The following is a 19,562-nucleotide window of genomic DNA, read 5'->3' as shown; positions in this document are numbered from 1 at the left end:
TTGGCACACCTACACACAGAGAGAAACAAAGCCACAGATACACAACCACACAAGCACTTATATACTGTATTCCTTTATTTCATACTCCACCTGGTTCAGTCCGATCCCTTGATGCAGATTGGCATCATATTCGTACCTTCACAACTTGCACCACAGTGAGAAGGGTGGAGAGAGACATCCCCAGCGAATGTCAAAGGGACTGCAAGGCTCTGAGTTAAACCCTCCCTGCCCAGCATCAAAAGATAACGCCCTGCCAGTTGCTTTATTTATCGGCAGCTGGGGATGCTGCAATCTCCCCACAACACACATTGGGTGGGCCATGGCTGGCTTCCTTCTGAATTTTATTATGTTCATCTGTCTCCTTTGAACCCCCTCCAGTCTGTCCCTGCTGCAAAGGCACAGGGCCCCCAGACTGAAGGAACACAGTTCTGTAAATGAGCTGAACTTGATCTGTGTTATACAGAGTGAGGGAGCTGTTGATGTCTTGTGTCTCGTAGCCTCAGCTGTGTTTAAGGCTTGGAGGCAGGCAGTAGTCTGGGAGAGACCTTGCTTGCATCCCATCATCTTCTGTCTGTCTGTCTGTCTTTTGCCACTCTACCAAATCTGGCCAAACAGGTTTGTTCAGGTGTTAGAAACATCATAACCCTCACCCTTTCTGCAGAACCTGATTAGAGCAGGTGAAAGCATCCACAACAAAGGGAGACCTTTCTTTGACACCACCTCAAACTATTTTGGAGGTGTTGTCTGTCTCTAGCCTTTATGAGCTTGGTGCAGCTCCAAGCTTGCCTTTTTGGATTGCTTCTTAAAAACAACAATAAAAACAAACCCACTTCTTCCATAAAGCCTTTCTTCCTGGACCACCCTCACCACTTCCGCACCGTCTTCACCACCACATCCTTTCAACTCTTTTCCTTTTCAGTTTCCCCTTTCTTCTATTATCTTCCTTCAGATTTGTTCTGAGTTTACTTTGGGGCTAAGTAAGGCAGTGTGCACTGGGTTCAGTGATTTGCATGCTGATTTGTTACTGCTATTTTGATCTGTCCTGCATTCTGTGTTTTAATTGTGATATTTATAATGTTTATGGTTTTATTTTCTTTGTACGCTGCCCTGTTCAGTTTACTGGAGGGTGATCTAGAGACAGCTTTAAAATGAATACACATTCAGTGGCAATTACGTCTTAGTCAGTGTGTCTACAGTAGCATCCTCAGCCACCCATCAATGGGTCATATTCAATGTAGCACGAACCAAAATGTTCCATCAGCACAATCATTTCTGCTTGAGCACAGAATGCTCTCCCCCTCCCCTCCATGTCCCCTAAATCCGTTCCAGGTCCCCCCCTCCCCAACCCTCCAAAGCAGATTTGGGGGTGGTACTGTAGAAGGAAGGGGGAATCTCATGGCAATAACGTAATATGCGCTCTACGTGGGGCTACCTTTGAAGGTGACCCGGAAACTACAACTAATCCAGAATGCGGCAGCTAGACTGGTGACTGGGAGCGGCTGCTGAGACCATATAACACCGGTCTTGAAAGACCTACATTGGCTCCCAGTACGTTTCCGAGCACAATTCAAAGTGTTGGTGCTGACCTTTAAAGCCCTAAACGGCCTTGGTCCAGTATATCTGAAGGAGCGTCTCCACCTCCATTGTTCTGCCCGGACACTGAGGTCCAGCTCCGAGGGCCTTCTGGCGGTTCCCTCACTGTGAGAAGCAAAGCTACAGGGAACCAGGCAGAGGGCCTTCTCCGCCCTGTGGAACGCCCTCCCATCAGATGTCAAAGCGATAAACAACTACCTGACATTCAGAAGACATCTTAAGGCAGCCCTGTTTAGGGAAGTTTTTAATATGTGACATTTTAGTGTATTTTTCATCTTTGTTGGAAGCCACCCAGAGTGGCTGGGGAAACCCAGCCAGATGGGTGGGGTACAAATAATAAATTATTATTATTATTATTATTATTATTATTAATCTTTGCTAGTGAAAATCACATGATGGTGTGATGGATAATGGATTACAAGTCAACTTCTGCAAGTCGACGTGAGCTGCCTTTGGGTAATAAAGCCCCGTTTTGGGTTTTTCTTTTGCAGGTGGGTGCGCGAGTTTCTCAATGACGAAAACAAAGGCCTGGATGTGCTGGTGGATTACCTCTCCTTTGCTCAGTGTGCGGTGATGTAAGTGTCTGCATTTCCTTTGAGGTGCCCCTGAATCTTCCTGCCTCTTTGTATCACTATTGGAAGCAGTGGGACTTTGAAGGCAGGTTGCTGGGCATTGCGAGTGGGGAGAGTCCTTCAGGCTTCCCATAGACTCTGTGTTAGAACAGGATGCTTGACTACATGGATCGTTGGCCCGATCCAAAAAAAGCTCTTATTATGTTCTTATGAAACACATTTGTAGACAAAATCAGTCCAGAAGGATAATTAGCTACCTGGTTTTTTGTTTTTTAATCAGTCTTGGGGCCTATTCATATTCTCATTCAGAGTCCCAGGCAGGCAGAATAATGTTGTTGAATTCAACATTTTCCATCTGGAACATCTTTAGCTGGCAACCATCTGCTGCAATGGCTTCCCGGCTTCCCTTTTTCAACTTTTGTGATAGTCATCACCTTGGGGTATTTATTAGGGGCATAAATCTGCTTGCTAGTTGATTAATCATCTGGCCTTTCAGAGATGAACTGGTTATGCTAAAACTAATTCAAATATTATGAAAACCTCAGTTCAGGTGCCTTTCTGAGAAGAAGCGAGACAAATTTGCATCAGTGTCTCTGGGTAAGTTCAGGTGGCAGATGGTTGGGTCACGCTGGCACTGAAGTCAGGGCACTGCTAAAAAGGCCCTCTCATTGGCCCCCACGCCACCCCTTCTTAGTGCCCCCGAGGAAGATTTTTAAAGTTTGAGGCAGGCTCACATGGAAAGAGATACACCTGAAGGCACTTTGATCCCAAGCCATTTAGAGGTGCAGAACAAGGGCAGGTAACCTCTTTCAGCCCAAGGGCCACATTTCCTTCTGGGCAACCTTTTGAGGGCCACATGCCAGGGGTGGGGCCAGAGGCAAAAGTAAGCAGAGCAATGAGACTCTGTACAGCAGGCTAGTTTCTGCACACATGCTTTAGCCTCTATATAGGCAAGCTAGAGGCATCACACCCCCCTAGCCCATCAAAAACACCCAGAAGAGGGTGCAAAACAGAGGGAGCATATGGCTGGAGAAGGTGTATGACCTGGAAAGAGAGATTTGGAGGACCACATTCGACCCCTGAACCATAAGGTCCCCACCTGTGCTGTAAAGGTTAAGGCCAGTATTTCAAACTGGGATCTTTAAATGGACCAGGAGGCCAGTGTAGTTGCTTTAAAACCCTTCACCGAGATGCAAAGAGCAGCATGGGAGCGGCTTGTGAGTCAGTGCCCTGCTGAGCGTCCAGTTCCCCTTTTCACAAGGGAATTGCTTTGGCAGCAACCAGCTCTATCCTTAATCATAGTATTGTAGAGATGGAGGGGGCTGCGAGGGTCATCTAGTCCCACTCCCTGCCAATGCAGGAATCTTTTGGCCCAAACCACAACCCTGAGATTAAGAGTTCTCATGCTTTACCAGCTGAGCTATCTGTGACTCCTTCCAGGATTCAGTGGACACAGCTCTAGTAGCTCCCAGGAGGCAGGTTGGTGTGTGCAGCACCTGCTCTAATGTAGACACCTGGCTGCCAGGTGGTTCACTTCTAATGTAAAGCCAGCCTGTGGCAGATTGGCCTGTATGCTGTGAGCGCACATCTGATGCAATGCTAGCCTGGGAATTTGTCACAGGGCAGGCCCAGCCTTAAAAAACATATCTGCCTGTCTGCCTGCCTGCGTGTATGTATATATATGCCTTGTACCTGGTTTTCTTTGTGCTCGGATCCTGCTTACGCAGGGGGAGATTTGAGCCTATGCCTTGTCGCATGCCAAGCTGCTGGGCTTGTGGCCTGTTGGGAGGAGCCCCCGTGAATCCAGAGCTTGAGCGCTCTACGCAGCTTTTGTTCTCGAACGTCTCTCTCTGTGTGTGTGTGTGTGTACGGCTGGGGGGTGTCTGTGGGCATAGGTATGGTGTGTGATCCCTCTCTGCCCTCCAGGTTTGATTTTGAGGGCCTGGAAAGTGGTGAGGATGGAGCGCTGGAAAAGCTGAAATCCTGGAGCAGGTCCATAGAGGATCTGCAGCACCCCAGCACCCTGTCTGCACCCTACGCCAACAGCCTTGCTCGCTCTGCGCGCCAATCTGCCCTCCGGTATGTACCTCTGCCCTGCTGCGCCTTCTGGTGTGTAGCCTTCTGAGCTCTGCCGTTGGTTGTAATAATAAACCCCCTCCCTGCTTTCTGCCCTCCAGGGGATGCCGTGTGCTGATCTCTTCTCCCCACTCCCATCCTTCCCCCCTGATGCTCCTCTGGCGGTAGCTGGCCATGTCTCCTCTCTGCTCCAGGCCTTCTCTTTTGCCATGCTCTGTTTGCCTGTCTTTGCTGGCTCTCCTGTTCTCTCTCTTTCTCTGTCCTTGTCATCTGGGTAAGTATTTCTGCACTGGGCTGCTGCGTGAGGAATTCTGTGCACAGTCCCCGGGCTGGGCAGTGGCCTAGGTGCATGAAGATGTGTGTGGGAACGCAGAGGGGGCCCCTGCAGTCCACACCCAGGGCTGGTGGCAAGCAGGTGGCCAAGTGGCCAATGGGGACAGATGATCCAAGAGCAAGGTCCAAGACTCCTGGTACCTCGCAGTCTGGAGGTTCCTGCCCTGGGAATGGACATGGTTCAAACTCCAACTTAGTCACGGGCCCGTTGGCTGACTTTGGAAAAGCTCCTTCTCTCTCAGACTCTGATTCCCATCTGTAAAATGGAAAGAAAAACAGTTTTACCTATTGCAGGGCTATTGCTCCTGACAATTTTAACTGTATCCCTGATGATTCTTGATAATAGTAGGCATTCGGTACTTTGAGGTGGCTGGATATCCTTGTAGGTCCAGCAGTGAAATTTTGTGGTGTATTTATTATTTGTTTCATAAAAAACTACATACCACTTGATTGTAAAAACAAACGAGCACACAACCTCAAAGCAGTTTACCCATTGAGACAGCTATTGAGCAACAAGGGATGCTGAAAGATTATTATCATTTTTCCCCGTTAAAGAGTGATGGGTGGTTTGAAAGAAGTACTGCTGTTTGTGATATATACATCCATCCTGCTATTTTGACTGGTTAAACAGGTTTGGGAGGCTTTTATGTTTACCCAAATCCTGCAAAACATAGTTGACCAAGATAAGAAACAGAACACGTTCACACAATGCCTTTTTTGTATCTTTCCCTACTCTTTGCCTCTAGCCTAAGAAATATTAAACCAAGTTTAGAGGGTACTCCAGGGAATCAGAAGACAGGATGCCTAAATGGTACCCATGGGTTGGATGGACTCCTTTTCTTACTTAGTTTGGTCTTCTGGTTCCCTTTCCAACTCATGTCTTTAAGAATTGGGAGCTCATGAGTTCAGACATTTTTAGCATAGGTGGGCGAATCTGCATAATACCTGTGGGAACTCCATCTTGGGTGAAGGTCGTGGCTGCGAAGGGATCAATGTCTCCCCATACTGTCCTGGAGAGACATGGCAGATATATATATGCTGAGCCCCAAACTCAGCCAAAGGCTCAAATCAGGCCAAACATAGTTTTCCTCCTTGATCATTGAGCTATTCGGCCCTTGTGTTCTTTCTGTGTCTCAAACACCTAGAGAGTATTCCAGATTTTTGACAAGAAACTTCTTTATTCCTTTTGGAAACCCCCATTTTAATCCCCAGTGTATATATATATATTTTAAGCAGCATGACTTTAATTTCTCCTTGTTTCAGCAAATAAAAGCTGAATGCCCTATCTCTTGAGGGGTGTATGCACATGTGTTGAAAGCTAAAACCGACAACAGTCTCCTGGAACTTAGCTTTTAAGTAGATTAGCAAAACCCCTGAGTTGATCTTAGACTCCAAATGAGCGGTAGCCATTCAGCCTTTCTTTTGCCAGCGAGAAACCCACATCTTGGGCAAACCTTCTGACAGAAGCTGGTGGTTCTAATTACAGCTCTCCCTTCCTGTTCTTAGCTGCGGCCGTGACCTCATCACTGGCATGGGGCAAACATTTTTTTGAGCCTCACTGCTTTTTCTGTGTGTGTGTGTGTATGAGTGTGCTAAATGTAGGACTCTCTTTTTGCCAGATACACCACCCTTCCCAGCAGGAAAGCCCTGAAGAACTCACGGCTGGTTAGCCAGAAGGATGACGTCCACGTTTGCATCCTGTGCTTACGAGCCATTATGAACTACCAGGTAATGCTGGCAGAACCGTCCTATTGCCTGCCTCTAGCTAGGATCAGGGATGCCTGTGGGCTGCAAGTCTAAACCCAACATTTCATGAGTGGGGAAAACTGAATTCTACCCTAGCAGAGTAAAATAAATCAAAACTTATTTATTTACACTTGTAGCCTGGCTCCATCTAAGGGGCCTGGGATGGGTTGCGGAAGTTGGAAACAAGTGCAGACGATTGGACACATAAGACGTGTGTGTGTGCAATAAATCGGAGCCAAAAGAACTTTTTTAGGGGCAGGAGGGAGGCATGAACCCCTTTATTATTGTGTGATGTGTGATATTCCTTTGAAAACACATCATTTATTATTTTTAGTAATGCCAGTTTCCTAGATGATTTGCACTATATAATGACTCCACTCCAGGCTGTGCCTGGGCTGCTAAATCAACAGTTTCGCTGCGGTTTCACTGGTTCTTTCTACTCCTAATACTTCTATGCATTTCTTCCCCTTTTTGCATGTCAGTATGGATTCAATTTGGTCATGTCTCATCCTCACGCTGTCAATGAGATTGCCCTCAGCTTGAACAATAAGAACCCCAGGTAAGGCGGCTGGGTCTTCAGGTGCGCCCTGTGGAAACGTGGATAACTTACCCTCTATAGGTGGACTAATGTGGCTCCCTTTGTTTGGCTCTTAGTGTGTTTAAAAATGCCAGGTCCTGCTTGCCTTACAACCAGCGTCAAGTCTCTTCAGCTGTCCCTTGGGCTTCTCCTACCAGTAAGGGGTTTTAGCTGTGTAATGGGACTTTCACATCCACAGAGAACTGTTGTCTTCAAAACTCTTCACAAAGAAGTCAAGGCTGGTGTCACAGGTGCTCCCCAGCCAAAGGAAAGCACACGGCAGATAGTTAACTCTTCATTGACGAACGCGGACGCTGGGAATAGTTTCTATGACTCTGAATACTTACACGTACCAGTCTAGCGTCTAGGCTGCTATTCCCAGCTCTGTGCTCTATGGAGCAGTTGCAGCAACAGGGAACCACTCCCCCTCCACCTTTTTATGGCTCTCCCCCCTCCTGGTTCTGGGAGACAGTGCTGCAGGAGTGGGTGGGGAAGCCCCCAACCCTTCACTTGCCTCTCCTGCCGCTCCCTCTTTTTCTTCAAACCCATCCTGTGCTCCACCCTCCAGCTCTGAAGCTGTCATGGACTGGCTTGGCACAGAGGAGTGGGGGGAGGCAGCAGCTGGGGAACCCCCAAGGGGAAGAAGGCTCAGAGCCAGGGGTTTGGTGGTGAGACAACAGAAGCTTCCTCTGCCTCTTGCCTCCTGGCAAATAGAGGTCCCCAGAAATCACTACTCTCCCACAAATCCCTTCGCCTGGTGCACACGAGTCAGCGTCCTTCCGGTCCCTGACAGCTGGAGACAGACACTTGTTCTTAAGTGAGCTGAAAGTGGCTTGAGAGAACCATCACCTTCCATGAGGCCCTCCAGACAGATTGACATTTGTTGTTGCGTGTCATTGATGCAGTACTAGTGCACCAGGGCTAGATTTATACTGGATCATCCACACATCATTCTGCCTTTTTAGATGTGACGCGGCAGCTAAAAAAGCCAATGCAATTCTGGGCTGCATCAATAGGAGTATAGCATCTAGATCAAGGGAAGTAATAGTGCCACTGTATTCTGCTCTGGTCAGACCTCACCTGGAGTACTGTGTCCAGTTCTGGGCACCACAGTTCAAGAAGGACACTGAGAAACTGGAACGTGTCTAGAGGAGGGCAACCAAAATGGTCAAAGGCCTGGAAACGATGCCTTATGAGGAACGGCTAAGGGAGCTGGGCATGTTTAGCCTGGAGAAGAGGAGGTTAAGGGGTGATATGATAGCCATGTTCAAATATATAAAAGGATGTCACCTAGAGGAGGGAGAAAGGTTGTTTTCTGCTGCTCCAGAGAAGCGGACACGGAGCAATGGGTCCAAACTACAAGAAAGAAGATTCCACCTAAACATTAGGAAGAACTTCCTGACAGTAAGAGCTGTTCGACAGTGGAATTGGCTGCCAAGGAGTGTGGTGGAATCTCCTTCTTTGGAGGTCTTTAAGCAGAGGCTTGACAACCAAATGTCAGGAGTGCTCTGATGGTGTTTCCTGCTTGGCAGGGGGTTGGACTCGATGGCCCTTGTGGTCTCTTCCAACTCTATGATTCTATGATTCTATGTCCTCTGATGCTTCCCCAGTGTTATTGCCCCACACTCTTACACTGCAGTGCGACAAAAGTGGGGGTCCTCTAAGAAAAAGAGCATTTGTGTTATGAAATGTTACAGGATTTCAGCAGGAAATTAGGGGAGATGCACTGATTGGAAAGGAAGCAGCATAGCCACCCTTAAACATTTGCTGGCACAAACAGTATTGAAAACAGGATCGTGTATAACTGCCCCAAGACCAACATGAGCACAAATCATAACAGATGCACAATAAAAAGGATGTCTGGAGGCGTCTGTGGTGTGTGCGTGTTTGTATGATACCATGGATCCCTCCCTATATTGCCTCTGGTCAAACAAGTCTTGCAGTTTTTTGAAATGCTTCATGAAACCCTGCAAAACCTGTTTAGCCAACATGGAAGTGGAATGAGTTCACACGCTATTAGCAGCCATCCCTCCTTCAAACTGCCGTCGGCTCTGAAAAATGAAACAATGGCCTGCCTCCAGCTAGTGAAACTGATTTCGAGCAGGTTTTAATTTGCAGAACAGATGTGGACTTGGACCACTTTCTCCTGTTTCCTCATATTGTTTGGCCTAACTGAAATCTCTGTGCACAGCCAGAAAAACTGTCTGGGCCATGTTGTTGATATAAAGTGCATTGATCATCTGCGGTTTCCAGGCCTTCCATTGCAAAGTTGCTGGTTTACATCTTGTGTTGGCTTATCACGTATCCCGTCCTGGCACTATATGATGAATGGGCACATATACAGAGGGAAGCAAGCTCATGAGTGAACCATGTCCCTGGGGGTCTTTTGGTATGCTCTGCAAAGTAATGTTTACAATATGAACTGCAAAAATATAATTTATATACAATATTTCTTCTTCTTGCATAGATGTTATAAGTTTGCACTTTTTTTATTGCCTCCCCTTGCCCTAACCATATTAATTCAGCATTTGAAAATGCAGAAACTCCTTGCTGGGCTCAGTCTTTAATTGGTAAAGTAAGAACGCCATGGAGATACAAAGAAAAACAAGCCCTTTCTCACTTGAAAGCTGCTGTTAAAGTGGCAGGATCATGCCAGACATGGGTGTAAAATACTTAACTAACTGACCAATTGTATCACAGATAACTCGGTTCTGCCCCCCTGACATAAAGCCTGCTCCCCGTGAAATAAATCCTGGCTCTGCCCACGATGCCAGATATATGTGGAGTCACTCTACCCTAGCAGAAGGGTATGCCCTAGAGGCATAGCTGTCAACTTACATATTTAAAAATAAGGGACCAACAGCCTCGAAAATAAGGGATCAGCAGCCAAAATAAGGGATTTTCCAAGGGGCGCAGGTATGTTCAACTTCTGAGCCCCTCCAAGCCAAAGGCAGAAAGCCCAGCCAGCAGCCAAACGAAGCCTCAAGTGGTGGTTCACACAGCGCAGCAACCCAGCAAAGGGGATGCATCAAGGAAAACCACCGTCATCTCTCTGCTGGGAAGCGCTGAGCAAAGGCGAGTCCCCAGGCAACGCGGCCGATTTGATCGGCACAAGGCATGCAAGCTCCACCCCCCCCAGTCGTTCTTAGACTCCTTATTGGGTGAGCAACGCAGCCAAGCAACCCAGTTGGAGCCTCCCTCCTCCCTGGCCAGCAGGGAGGGAGGGAGAGGAGCTGCTTCCTTTGAAACCTGGGAAATTTAAGAGACATCATCAATAAGGGACAGCAGTAGGGCACGGCGCTGGGATAAGGGAGTTTCCCGCCAAATAACAGACAGTTGACAGCTATGCCTAGAGGGGAACCTCCTGTTTACCTAGCATTAGTTGCCGCACCAATGGATGTGTTCAGCTGGAAACCAGAAATGATCAAACTGCACTAGGAGCAGGGGCAAAGCTGAACAACCAGGGACACCTCCTGATCACAAAACCTACACCTGTGTTGCAAAACTGGAATAGACAGCGGTTTGTTGGAAGCAAGGCCCCCTGACAGCAAAACCTCAACTTTGAATGATAGGGGTAGCCAGTTTGGTACCTTGCAGGTGTTCTTGGGCTTCAGTTCCCACCAGCCCCAGCCAGCATGGCCTGTGATTGGAGATTATGGGAGTTGTAGTCCAACAACACCTGGTGGTTACTGCGTTGGCTGCCCCTGCTGCATGCCTCTGCAACAGTTGCATCCGAGGGATGCTGTTATCATGGTGGGATATATTCTGCGTCACCAGCAAAGTGGCATTGCTTTTCTTTCTGGTTGGTGGCACATCCTTGCTTCTCTCTTTTCTCTCCAGGACAAAAGCCTTGGTGTTAGAACTGCTGGCAGCTGTCTGTCTGGTGCGTGGCGGCCATGAGATCATTTTGGCTGCTTTTGAGAATTTCAAGGAGGTGAGGACTAACCTACAGCACCCTGGGGGAAATCAGCAACGGGGGACCTGCAGTTATTCTTGAGCTCCCATCAGTCCTGATCATTGGCCGTGATAGCTGGGGCTGATGGGAGTTCCCCATACCTGGTAGAGACATGAAACTTGGAAGAGGAAGGGAAGGCAAGATGAGGGAAATAGATGTGCATGGTAGTGGGGACAATTTAGTAGGAAATTGTGCGCACAAGGGCAAATGGACAGACAGATACACAAGTTGAGGGAGGGAGGTGGAGGAAAAGTCGTGTAGCCTAAATGGATAGAGTAGCAGTGCCCAACTTTTGATCCCAAATCAGAGCCCATGTGTTAGTGCAACTTAGGAGCAAACTGCAATACCAGCACACATTGGTACCTGTTTACCTCTGCCTTCCTCAGCTCAGGAGTGGGCCTCTACACAGGGAGCTCCACTCCACACCATAACTGTGCTTGAAAGCCCACCAGCTCTGTTTCTGGATGGCCTAAACCCCTGTAGTCTTTCATTCGAGATGAAGTTGATTGAAGGCTCTTCTCTTGACACCCTCAGTGTCTGAGGTTAGACAGGTGGGCACCAGGCCCCTCCTCACCCACATTATGGAATTCCTTCCCTACGTTTGTGAGCCTGGCACCATCTTTTAAGTGCCAAGCAAAGCCTGTCCTGTTTGCTTAGGCTTTTAATTTCATCTGATCTGCCTTTTTGTGGCATCTTCTCCTCCCCACTTTTTTGTGTATTTTGTCTTAATGGATCCTGCTCTCTTAAATGATTATTATTAGCATTATTAATTGTTTTATTCTGCTGTTTGCCCCCTTGAAACATCCATCAAAGGCAGGGAATTCTAAATCCAAAATTAAAATTTAAAAATAGGTGGAGAAGAGGAGGTTAAGGGGTGATATGATGGCCATGTTGAAATATATAAAAGGATGTCACATAGAGGAGGGAGAAAGGTTGTTTTCTGCTGCTCCAGAGAAGCGGACATGGAGCAATGGATCCAAACTACAAGAAAGAAGATTCCACCTAAACATTAGGAAGAACTTCCTGACAGTAAGAGCTGTTCGACGGTGGAATTTGCTGCCAAGGAGTGTGGTGGAGTCTCCTTCTTTGGAGGTGGACAACCATATGTCAGGAGTGCTCTGATGGTGTTTCCTGCTTGGCAGGGGGTTGGACTCGATGGCCCTTGTGGTCTCTTCCAACTCTATGATTCTATGATTCTACACATTCAGGGTAGAAGGAGAAGGAGCCAATGCTCTCTCTGCCGAGGGATTCAGGCAGAGCTGCTTGTTCCTCCTGCACGGGCTGCTGATGTGAGGCTGGGTAAAGGAATGAATACAGGAATGTGCTTGAGAATATCGGAATGTGCATGTGAATATGGTAGAAGGGATGAATAGCTACGTGAATAGCTACGTGAACGTGTACTTATGGAGAAGTCTACAAAGACTGCATACCGGGAACAGTCTGTATTTGGCTGGCTCACCAGTACTAAAGCACCCTTCAGACCCTGCTGTGCTCTCTGCTTCTCAGGTTTGCAAAGAGCAGCACCGCTTTGAGAAGCTGATGGAGTATTTCCGCAACGAGGACAGCAATATTGACTTCATGGTAAGGAGCAAAAGCCCTGGTGCCCTGAGTTGCATAAAAGCACAAGTCGCTTTTCTGTTTATGCCAGCAGCTCCCACAATCTGATGCGAAGGACAGGTTGTGGTATATACAGAGTCTCTTAAATGCAAGATTATATACATGCTGTCACTGACCGTGCTGTGGGCAAGGACACATTCCAGCCAGGCATAAACACTTGGGCCAGTGGGGAATGTGGCCAACAGAATGTGGCCCAAGAAGAGTTCTGATAGCTGGACAGAGCCACCAGTATCTTCTCCATCCCTGCTGTGGATAACAGATGGACCAATGTTCTTTTTTTAGAAATTTTATTTAATCATTTTTTTGATACAAACATCAACCACAAAAGACACATACAACAAAAACCATAATAACAATAATAACACAATTTGATAATTCAGATTTGAATATACTGATATACCTATGATTACACCTTTTTTAACAATATTTCCCCACCTCTCTCTCCTCCCCCTACTTCCCACCACTATCTGCCTTATCACGTAAATATTCGTTCCAGATTTCTTCATATTTATCCATTCTTATTTTGCATCGACATGGACCAATGTTCTGACGCAGTACGGGCGGCAAGCATTTCAAACGGGGGTTCCATTCCTGGCCTTTCTGCACATTGGCGGAGCACACATAAGATTCGACCCACTCCATTATACCCCGTTATGCCCCAGATCTGCCCCAGATCTGGGTCCAAAAGGACCCACACGTTAGCGATCACATGCCAATTGGACGTGCCTAAAATGATCGCCACCTGCATAAGACAGTTCCCTGTTTCTAATTAACATGTTCCAACATAGAGCTGCAAAACCCCAGTATCACTGCATCCGCATGCTGGCCAATTGAATTTTAGGAAGCAACATAGGAAGATGCTTTTCTATTGGTCCACCCCAACTGGCAGCCGCTCTCCAGAATCGTGGGCAGAGGTCTTTCCCATCACCTGACCCCTGATCCTTTTTTTAAAACTGGACATGCTGGAGACCGAACCCACGGCATGAAAAGTGAATTCCGCTGAGCTGAACTCCCTCCTCTTAATTATGCAAAGCTCCTCCCCAAAATCGTGGTAGCTGAGGTGCAGGGATCTCAACCCCAGAGGCCTTCCCCATCTGTGCAGGCATTCCCATTTTACACTGTGGATTGGATTGGTAGAGTCTGCGTATGGACAGCAGGTTGCCAGTTACCTATCTCTTCTATGGGGTAGGGACTGTTCCCCCCCAATCCAATTTATATTACAGAACAATTTAGAAAGTGTGTTTCTGCTTCTTCATCCCTGTTCTACTCTCCAGTTACCGTGTCAAAGACTGTGGCAGCGCTCTTGCACACAGTCAATATATTTTTATTGATTGATTTAATACCTGTTGGTGGTTTGAATCCCCGTGACGGGGTGAGCTCCCGTTGCTCGGTCCCAGCTCCTGCCAACCTAGCAGTTCGAAAGCACGTCAAAGTGCAAGTAGATAAATAGGTACCGTTTCGGCAGGAAGGTAAACGGCGTTTCCGTGCACTGCTCTGGTTCTCCAGAAGCAGCTTAGTCATGCTGGCCACATGACCCAGAAGCTGTACGCCGGCTCCCTCGGCCAATAAAGCGAGATGAGCGCCGCAACCCCAGAGTCGGCCACGACTGGACCTAATGGTCAGGGGTCCCTTTACCTTTACCTTAACCAACAACAAAACAACTCCTAAATGGTTTATAGTTTACAGTGCAAGCTGCATGGTTTACAGTGCAAAACAGTAACTTGGCAGCCTATGTTCCCATCTGCCTTTCCCAAGTGCCTTTCCCACCTGGTTGGCCATAATGTATTTTAAAGGTCTTCTGCCTATTGCCCTCTCTCAATATCTTTGCAGACCTAGGTCTGGCTCTTGCCTCTTCATTTCTTCTCCTTTTCACAGACTTTTCACAGGTGCATTTCCCAACTGTGGTGTCCTGGAACATAGGCTTTTTAAACATTTGATCCTGTATCAGGCGTCTTCAACATGGTTTATTCCAGATGATGTTGGACTCCCATCTCCCATCAGGCCTCAAACCAGCATGGCCAGCAACCAGTATAATGGGGTTATTTTTTTTTTAGTCCAGCAGTATCTGGAGGACACCACGTTAGGGAAGACCCTGGCACTCTAGACAAAACCACAGGGGAATGACAAATTGAAGTTGTGCACCATAACGCCAGCTGCCCTCTCTCAATGTGTTTTTCAGGTGGCCTGTATGCAGTTCATCAACATCGTGGTGCACTCTGTTGAGGACATGAACTTCCGTGTGCACCTACAATATGAGTTCACCAAACTAGGTCTGGAAGAGTTCTTACAGGTAACACCCAATCTCTTCACAAGCCAATCTAGGAACAGCTGATAGAACCTTTTTCCAAGAATAGGCCAAATGCCTGACAAAGATGGGCAATGGGGTTGTTCAGCTAGATCTGAACCTTTTGTAGTTGCATGTGCTGCTGGCTCCTGCCCTTTTGGCGCCTGCATGCTCAGTTTGATATCTGCAAAGCGGCATCTACTTTAAGTAACTCTGGTGGAATTGCATCAGGACCTGGGCCTTCCCAGATTTGGGGCAATAAGAAGTCTTAACTTTTTCTCTTGTGACTGGTGCCCATTCTGAGAGGTCCTCCTGAGCCTCCACAGAGCCCACCTTCTCATCACAGAATACTTTTAAATAGTATTCGTACCATGTCTGAGATGGGACGGTGTTAGTCATGGAGGGTCTCTCGTCAAGGGCTCCAGAAACTAATGCCAGAATTGTTAGCTACTGTTGCTAGGATTCAATGTTCCCATTGTTTTTCAGTGAATAACTTGTTCTTCCTGCCAATCAAGAGATGTAATTGGTGTTTCAATTTAAAGTCTGGCAGTCTCTGCACACCAGAGTCTCTATATTGGTGATATCTAGTTCTCACCTGTGCCTTTAAAGATAAGCATTCACGGTTAAACCAACCAGTTGCATTTTTCCTCACCAGATTTTTCCGTGACTGGAGTTGTGAGCTTAATATTCATGTGATCTGACACATGAATCATTAAATTGTCATATTCATGTATGGTCTCTTGATCTTTGACTAGGTCCATTGATTTTAAGTTAAACTCTTTTTTTAAAAAAAAGATATTTATTAAAGGTTTTTTAGTTACAGAAAAAAATATTAAAAAAACAGAAACAATGAAAAATTTAACAAACAATACATCAAAGATGAGAAAAAGAAAAGAAAAAGAAAAAAGAAAAATACATCAAAACAGCATAATAAAAAGAAGAAAAAATACACATCCAAATTCCATGTCATTATCTTTCATTTACTTGTTTCCTCGACTTCCTCACACTTCCCTTTTTTGTATTCTAGTTCAAATTAGCTAATTCAGCAAATCCTTTCCCTCTTTCTCAATTTTTTGTTCTATAATTTGTTCTATAATTTGTCTTAACATAATCTAACTTTAAGTTTTCCGCTATAGCCCATTAACAATCAGTATTTGCTTAATTCTTTATCACATTTCTGCTAAAACCATATAACTTCATTCCAGTATTCTTCTAACATTCATTAATTTTGCAATATTTCTGTAAATATACTTTAAATTTTTTCCAATCTTCTTCCATCGACTCTGATTTTAAGTTAAACTCTACCAGGGTGTTAGAGCTAATTAATGGTTGAAATTTCTCAGAGCAACTTGTGACCATATGAGTCTGGGCAGGATGGCTTTCTCAGATCCATCAGCCAGGGACACCTGCATGGGAGAGGAGGAATTTATAGATAAAATCACAGAAAGGTGGCATTAACTCACACTTGACCCCTAAGTGCATAGGCGCTTAATGCAAGCAAGATTCCTGCATTTTCCCTGAGCTTAGACAAGTTTTGATAGCGATTTAGAAGTAATGTTGTTCCTCCTAGAAGTCGTTGTGCCAAATCCTTGAAGCAAAATTGCTTTGAGGTTCGAATCACATGCTGTGCTGGTCCTCATGAAAAATATGGGTGTGTTACATTGCAGTCTTGTTCACAGATTTTTCTTCATTACCTTTTTCTCCTGGTGCACAGAAGTTACCTTTTGAGGGGAACAAAATGCCCTCATTTAGAGTATCTTTTGGAGCCTTTGCAAAGATACAGGGTTCCTCTTGTTAGCCTATTGCAGCAAAAGCAATTAAGAGTCCAGTAGCACCTCTACTAGGGATGCGGGTGGCGCTGTGGGTAAAAGCCTCAGTGCCTAGGGCTTGCCGATCGAAAGGTCGGCGGTTCGAATCCCCGCGGCGGGGTGCGCTCCCGTCGTTCGGTCCCAGCGCCTGCCAACCTAGCAGTTCGAAAGCACTCCCGGGTGCAAGTAGATAAATAGGGACCGCTTATTAGCGGGAAGGTAAACGGCGTTTCCGTGTGCGGCTCTGGCTCGCCAGAGCAGCGATGTCACGCTGGCCACGTGACCCGGAAGTGTCTCCGGACAGCGCTGGCCCCCGGCCTCTTGAGTGAGATGGGCGCACAACCCTAGAGTCTGTCAAGACTGGCCCGTACGGGCAGGGGTACCTTTACCTTTACCTTTAGCACCTCTTCAAGACTATCAAATTTATAGTGGCATAAATGTTTGAGGTCCAGAACCCACTTCATCAGAGGTAGATAAGGATTGCTTGGAACTGAGGGTGCTTCCAGACAAGTGTTTGTTGTGAGATTGTTGCTCCTTATGCATTTGTGAGGAAAGTCCAGGGGAAATTTGATAAGATTTTTTAAAAAACCCAAACAGTTGTCAGTTACCTATTTATAATATCACAACATTTTCAATATTAATCCGCCACCTGGAAGCACCCTTATGAAATGCCTGCTTCACATTTCCTGAAAAATTTCTCTGTTAAAAAACCACAGAAACTTCCCTCTTCACAAACAATATTTCCCCATGCTGAGGGAAAACACACATTTGGTTCCTTGTGCTATCTTTGAGCACTATGACTTCAGTTGGAGATGGACTGGTCTCTTTTCAGAGAGGCAGCTTGGGGGTAGGGATGGGTTTCTGCTTGTAATGTGTACATGTCTCACCATTGTCTCTGGTAAACAGGTTCCTTGGGGCTTGAATTGTTTCAAAAACCTACAGAACCTACTTGACCAAAGACAATGATGGGACTAGAAAATAAGAAAGTGATGCCTCTTTCAAGTTGTCTCCAGCTCCTCTAAAACCAACATTAACTTTTGCCTTCCTCCTCCCTTTCCCTTCGCTTGAGTTGCCAAGATACTTGTTTGCAGTCTGGTGGTCTGTTTATGTCTGCTGTGATGGCAGCCAATGCACTTAACAATTTCATCAGGCAAAGAGGACCCTGCTGTTGGTTTAAACCTTCCAGTTAAGGGCTGTGATATACTTTGCTGTGGAATAGTCGTCGATTCCAGCAAAAGCACTCTTTAGCAAGTGACTTATGGAACTGGAAGCAAAACCTTTGCAAGGCAGTGGGGGGGGGGATATGAAAAGAATTAAACTTCTCAAGCCCCAGCATCAAATGAATGCCTTGTTATTGAAAAGAAAGACTGGCCACCCTCACATGAAAATAGACAACAAACCTGAACATCTTTTTCAAAGGCCAAAATAATTTCAAGTTGGGCAAGAAGTTGGGCAGATGGCGGGTTTGGATATGTGGAACCATTCCTCTCCTGATTATTGAAGATAATGGCAGGATGCAGAACAGTGGAGTTGGGTGCAAGGCCTGGGTGGAAATCCCGGTTTGATGTCAGTTTCTAGCCTTGGTTTCAGCTGAATCAAAACCGAAACAGACATTAGGAGACCAAGTCTTGTTCTCAGAACCAAGGTCATTGCTCGTTGAAGGGAAACAGGCACCAGTTCAATAACAGGAACGAAACGGCAGAATAGAGAAGCGTAGTGGTACAAAAGGACAGACCTCTTCAGAGGCATATTAAAGAACTTGGGAACTGAAGAGCCATTCAGGGAAAAGTTCTAGCCATCTAGCAGGACGGGATGGAAACACCCTTCTGAGGAGACCAGTGATGGCAAGGCATGGCTGTGAAGTAAGTCAGACATGTGCTAGTTCCAGACACCTCCAAGGGCATAAGCGGCCCTCAAACTTAATCTCACTTACTTGTCATTCCTCCTTTCAAGGGATCTCTGGGAATTGTAGTTCTGTGGAGGGGGTCTAGGGATCTCCAACAGAATCCCAACTGCAGTTTCCAGGGTTCCATAAGCCAAAGTGCTCCCCAGAGGCCTAATTAATCTTGGCATTTCATCACATACCAGCTTTGACATACCAGGATTGACATCAGACTCACTTTATCATTGGGGCTGCCTCCAGTGCTTCCAGGTATGTACTATCAGATGAACTAGGAGCGTGGAAAGCATCCTGTGGGAATGTATCATGAGATGCTCCTCACTGTTCGGTTGTAGCTTTTGGGAGAGACTCAGTGCCATCATGCAGCAACCTGGAAGCTTGTTCCCTTTAAGATAATTTCCCCTTGCTCACTGGCTTCATGCCGTTTTCTTCCTCTTGTGTTGGATTTTCGTTTCTTTCCACAGAAGTCGAGACACACGGAAAGCGAAAAGTTGCAGGTGCAGATTCAGGCTTACCTGGACAACGTATTTGATGTCGGAGGGCTGCTGGAGGATGCCGAGACCAAGAACGTAGCGTTGGAGAAAGTGGAGGAGTTGGAAGAACATTTATCACATGTAGGTGTACAGATACCCCCTCTAGTTCACCAGAAGAACATAGGAATCAACAACAACAACAACAACAACAACGACAATATTAAATGCCACCCATCTGACTGGGTTTCTCTAGCCACTCTGGGCAGCTTCCAGCAAAATATAAAAACATAATAAAACATCAAACATTAAAAACTTCCCTATACAGGGCTGCCTTCAGGTGTCTTCTAAAGGTTATATAGTTACTCACCTCGTTGACATCTGATGGGAGGGCATTGCACAGAGTGGGTGCCACTACTGAGAAGGCCCTCTGCCTGGTTCCTTGTAACTTCGCTTCCCACAGTGAGGGAACCGCCAGAAGGCCCTTGGAGCTGGACCTCAGTGTTTGGGCTGAACGATGGGGGTAGAGATACTCCTTCATGTATACAGGGCCGAGGCCATTTAGGGAAGAGTCCTGATAAATGGTTCCATCTAGTCCAGAGCCCTTTTTCCAACAGTGACTGATCAGATG

The 19,562-nt window shown here is 46.5% G+C and overlaps 1 protein-coding gene across 22 annotated transcripts in view; it reads left to right on the top strand.

Moving 5' to 3' along the window:
* The window catches only part of FMNL3 (formin like 3), a 106,077-nt gene that overhangs the window by 57,979 nt on the left and 28,536 nt on the right, over positions 1-19,562 (top strand). For 8 of the 22 annotated variants that reach the window (XR_014507993.1, XR_014507998.1, XR_014508002.1 and 5 more), the window contains exons 5-12: positions 2,085-2,168; positions 4,092-4,244; positions 6,194-6,302; positions 6,803-6,879; positions 10,738-10,831; positions 12,359-12,433; positions 14,649-14,759; positions 18,926-19,075. Coding sequence is in view for 12 of the 22 variants with exons in the window: in XM_083427365.1 (XP_083283491.1) it covers positions 2,085-2,168; positions 4,092-4,244; positions 6,194-6,302; positions 6,803-6,879; positions 10,738-10,831; positions 12,359-12,433; positions 14,649-14,759; positions 18,926-19,075 (853 nt within the window). In the remaining 10 variants the exon portion in view is untranslated. The remainder of the gene's footprint in view (positions 1-2,084; positions 2,169-4,091; positions 4,245-6,193; positions 6,303-6,802; positions 6,880-10,737; positions 10,832-12,358; positions 12,434-14,648; positions 14,760-18,925; positions 19,076-19,562) is intronic. The other 14 variants (XR_014507997.1, XR_014507999.1, XR_014508000.1 and 11 more) reach the window with 3 other exon arrangements.

The sequence above is a fragment of the Podarcis tiliguerta genome (genome assembly GCF_965153285.1).
Source record: "Podarcis tiliguerta genome assembly, chromosome: 2".
NCBI lineage: Eukaryota > Metazoa > Chordata > Lepidosauria > Squamata > Lacertidae > Podarcis > Podarcis tiliguerta.
Note: the sequence above shows the minus strand (reverse complement) of the source record. Positions and strands in the feature narration are given on the sequence as shown.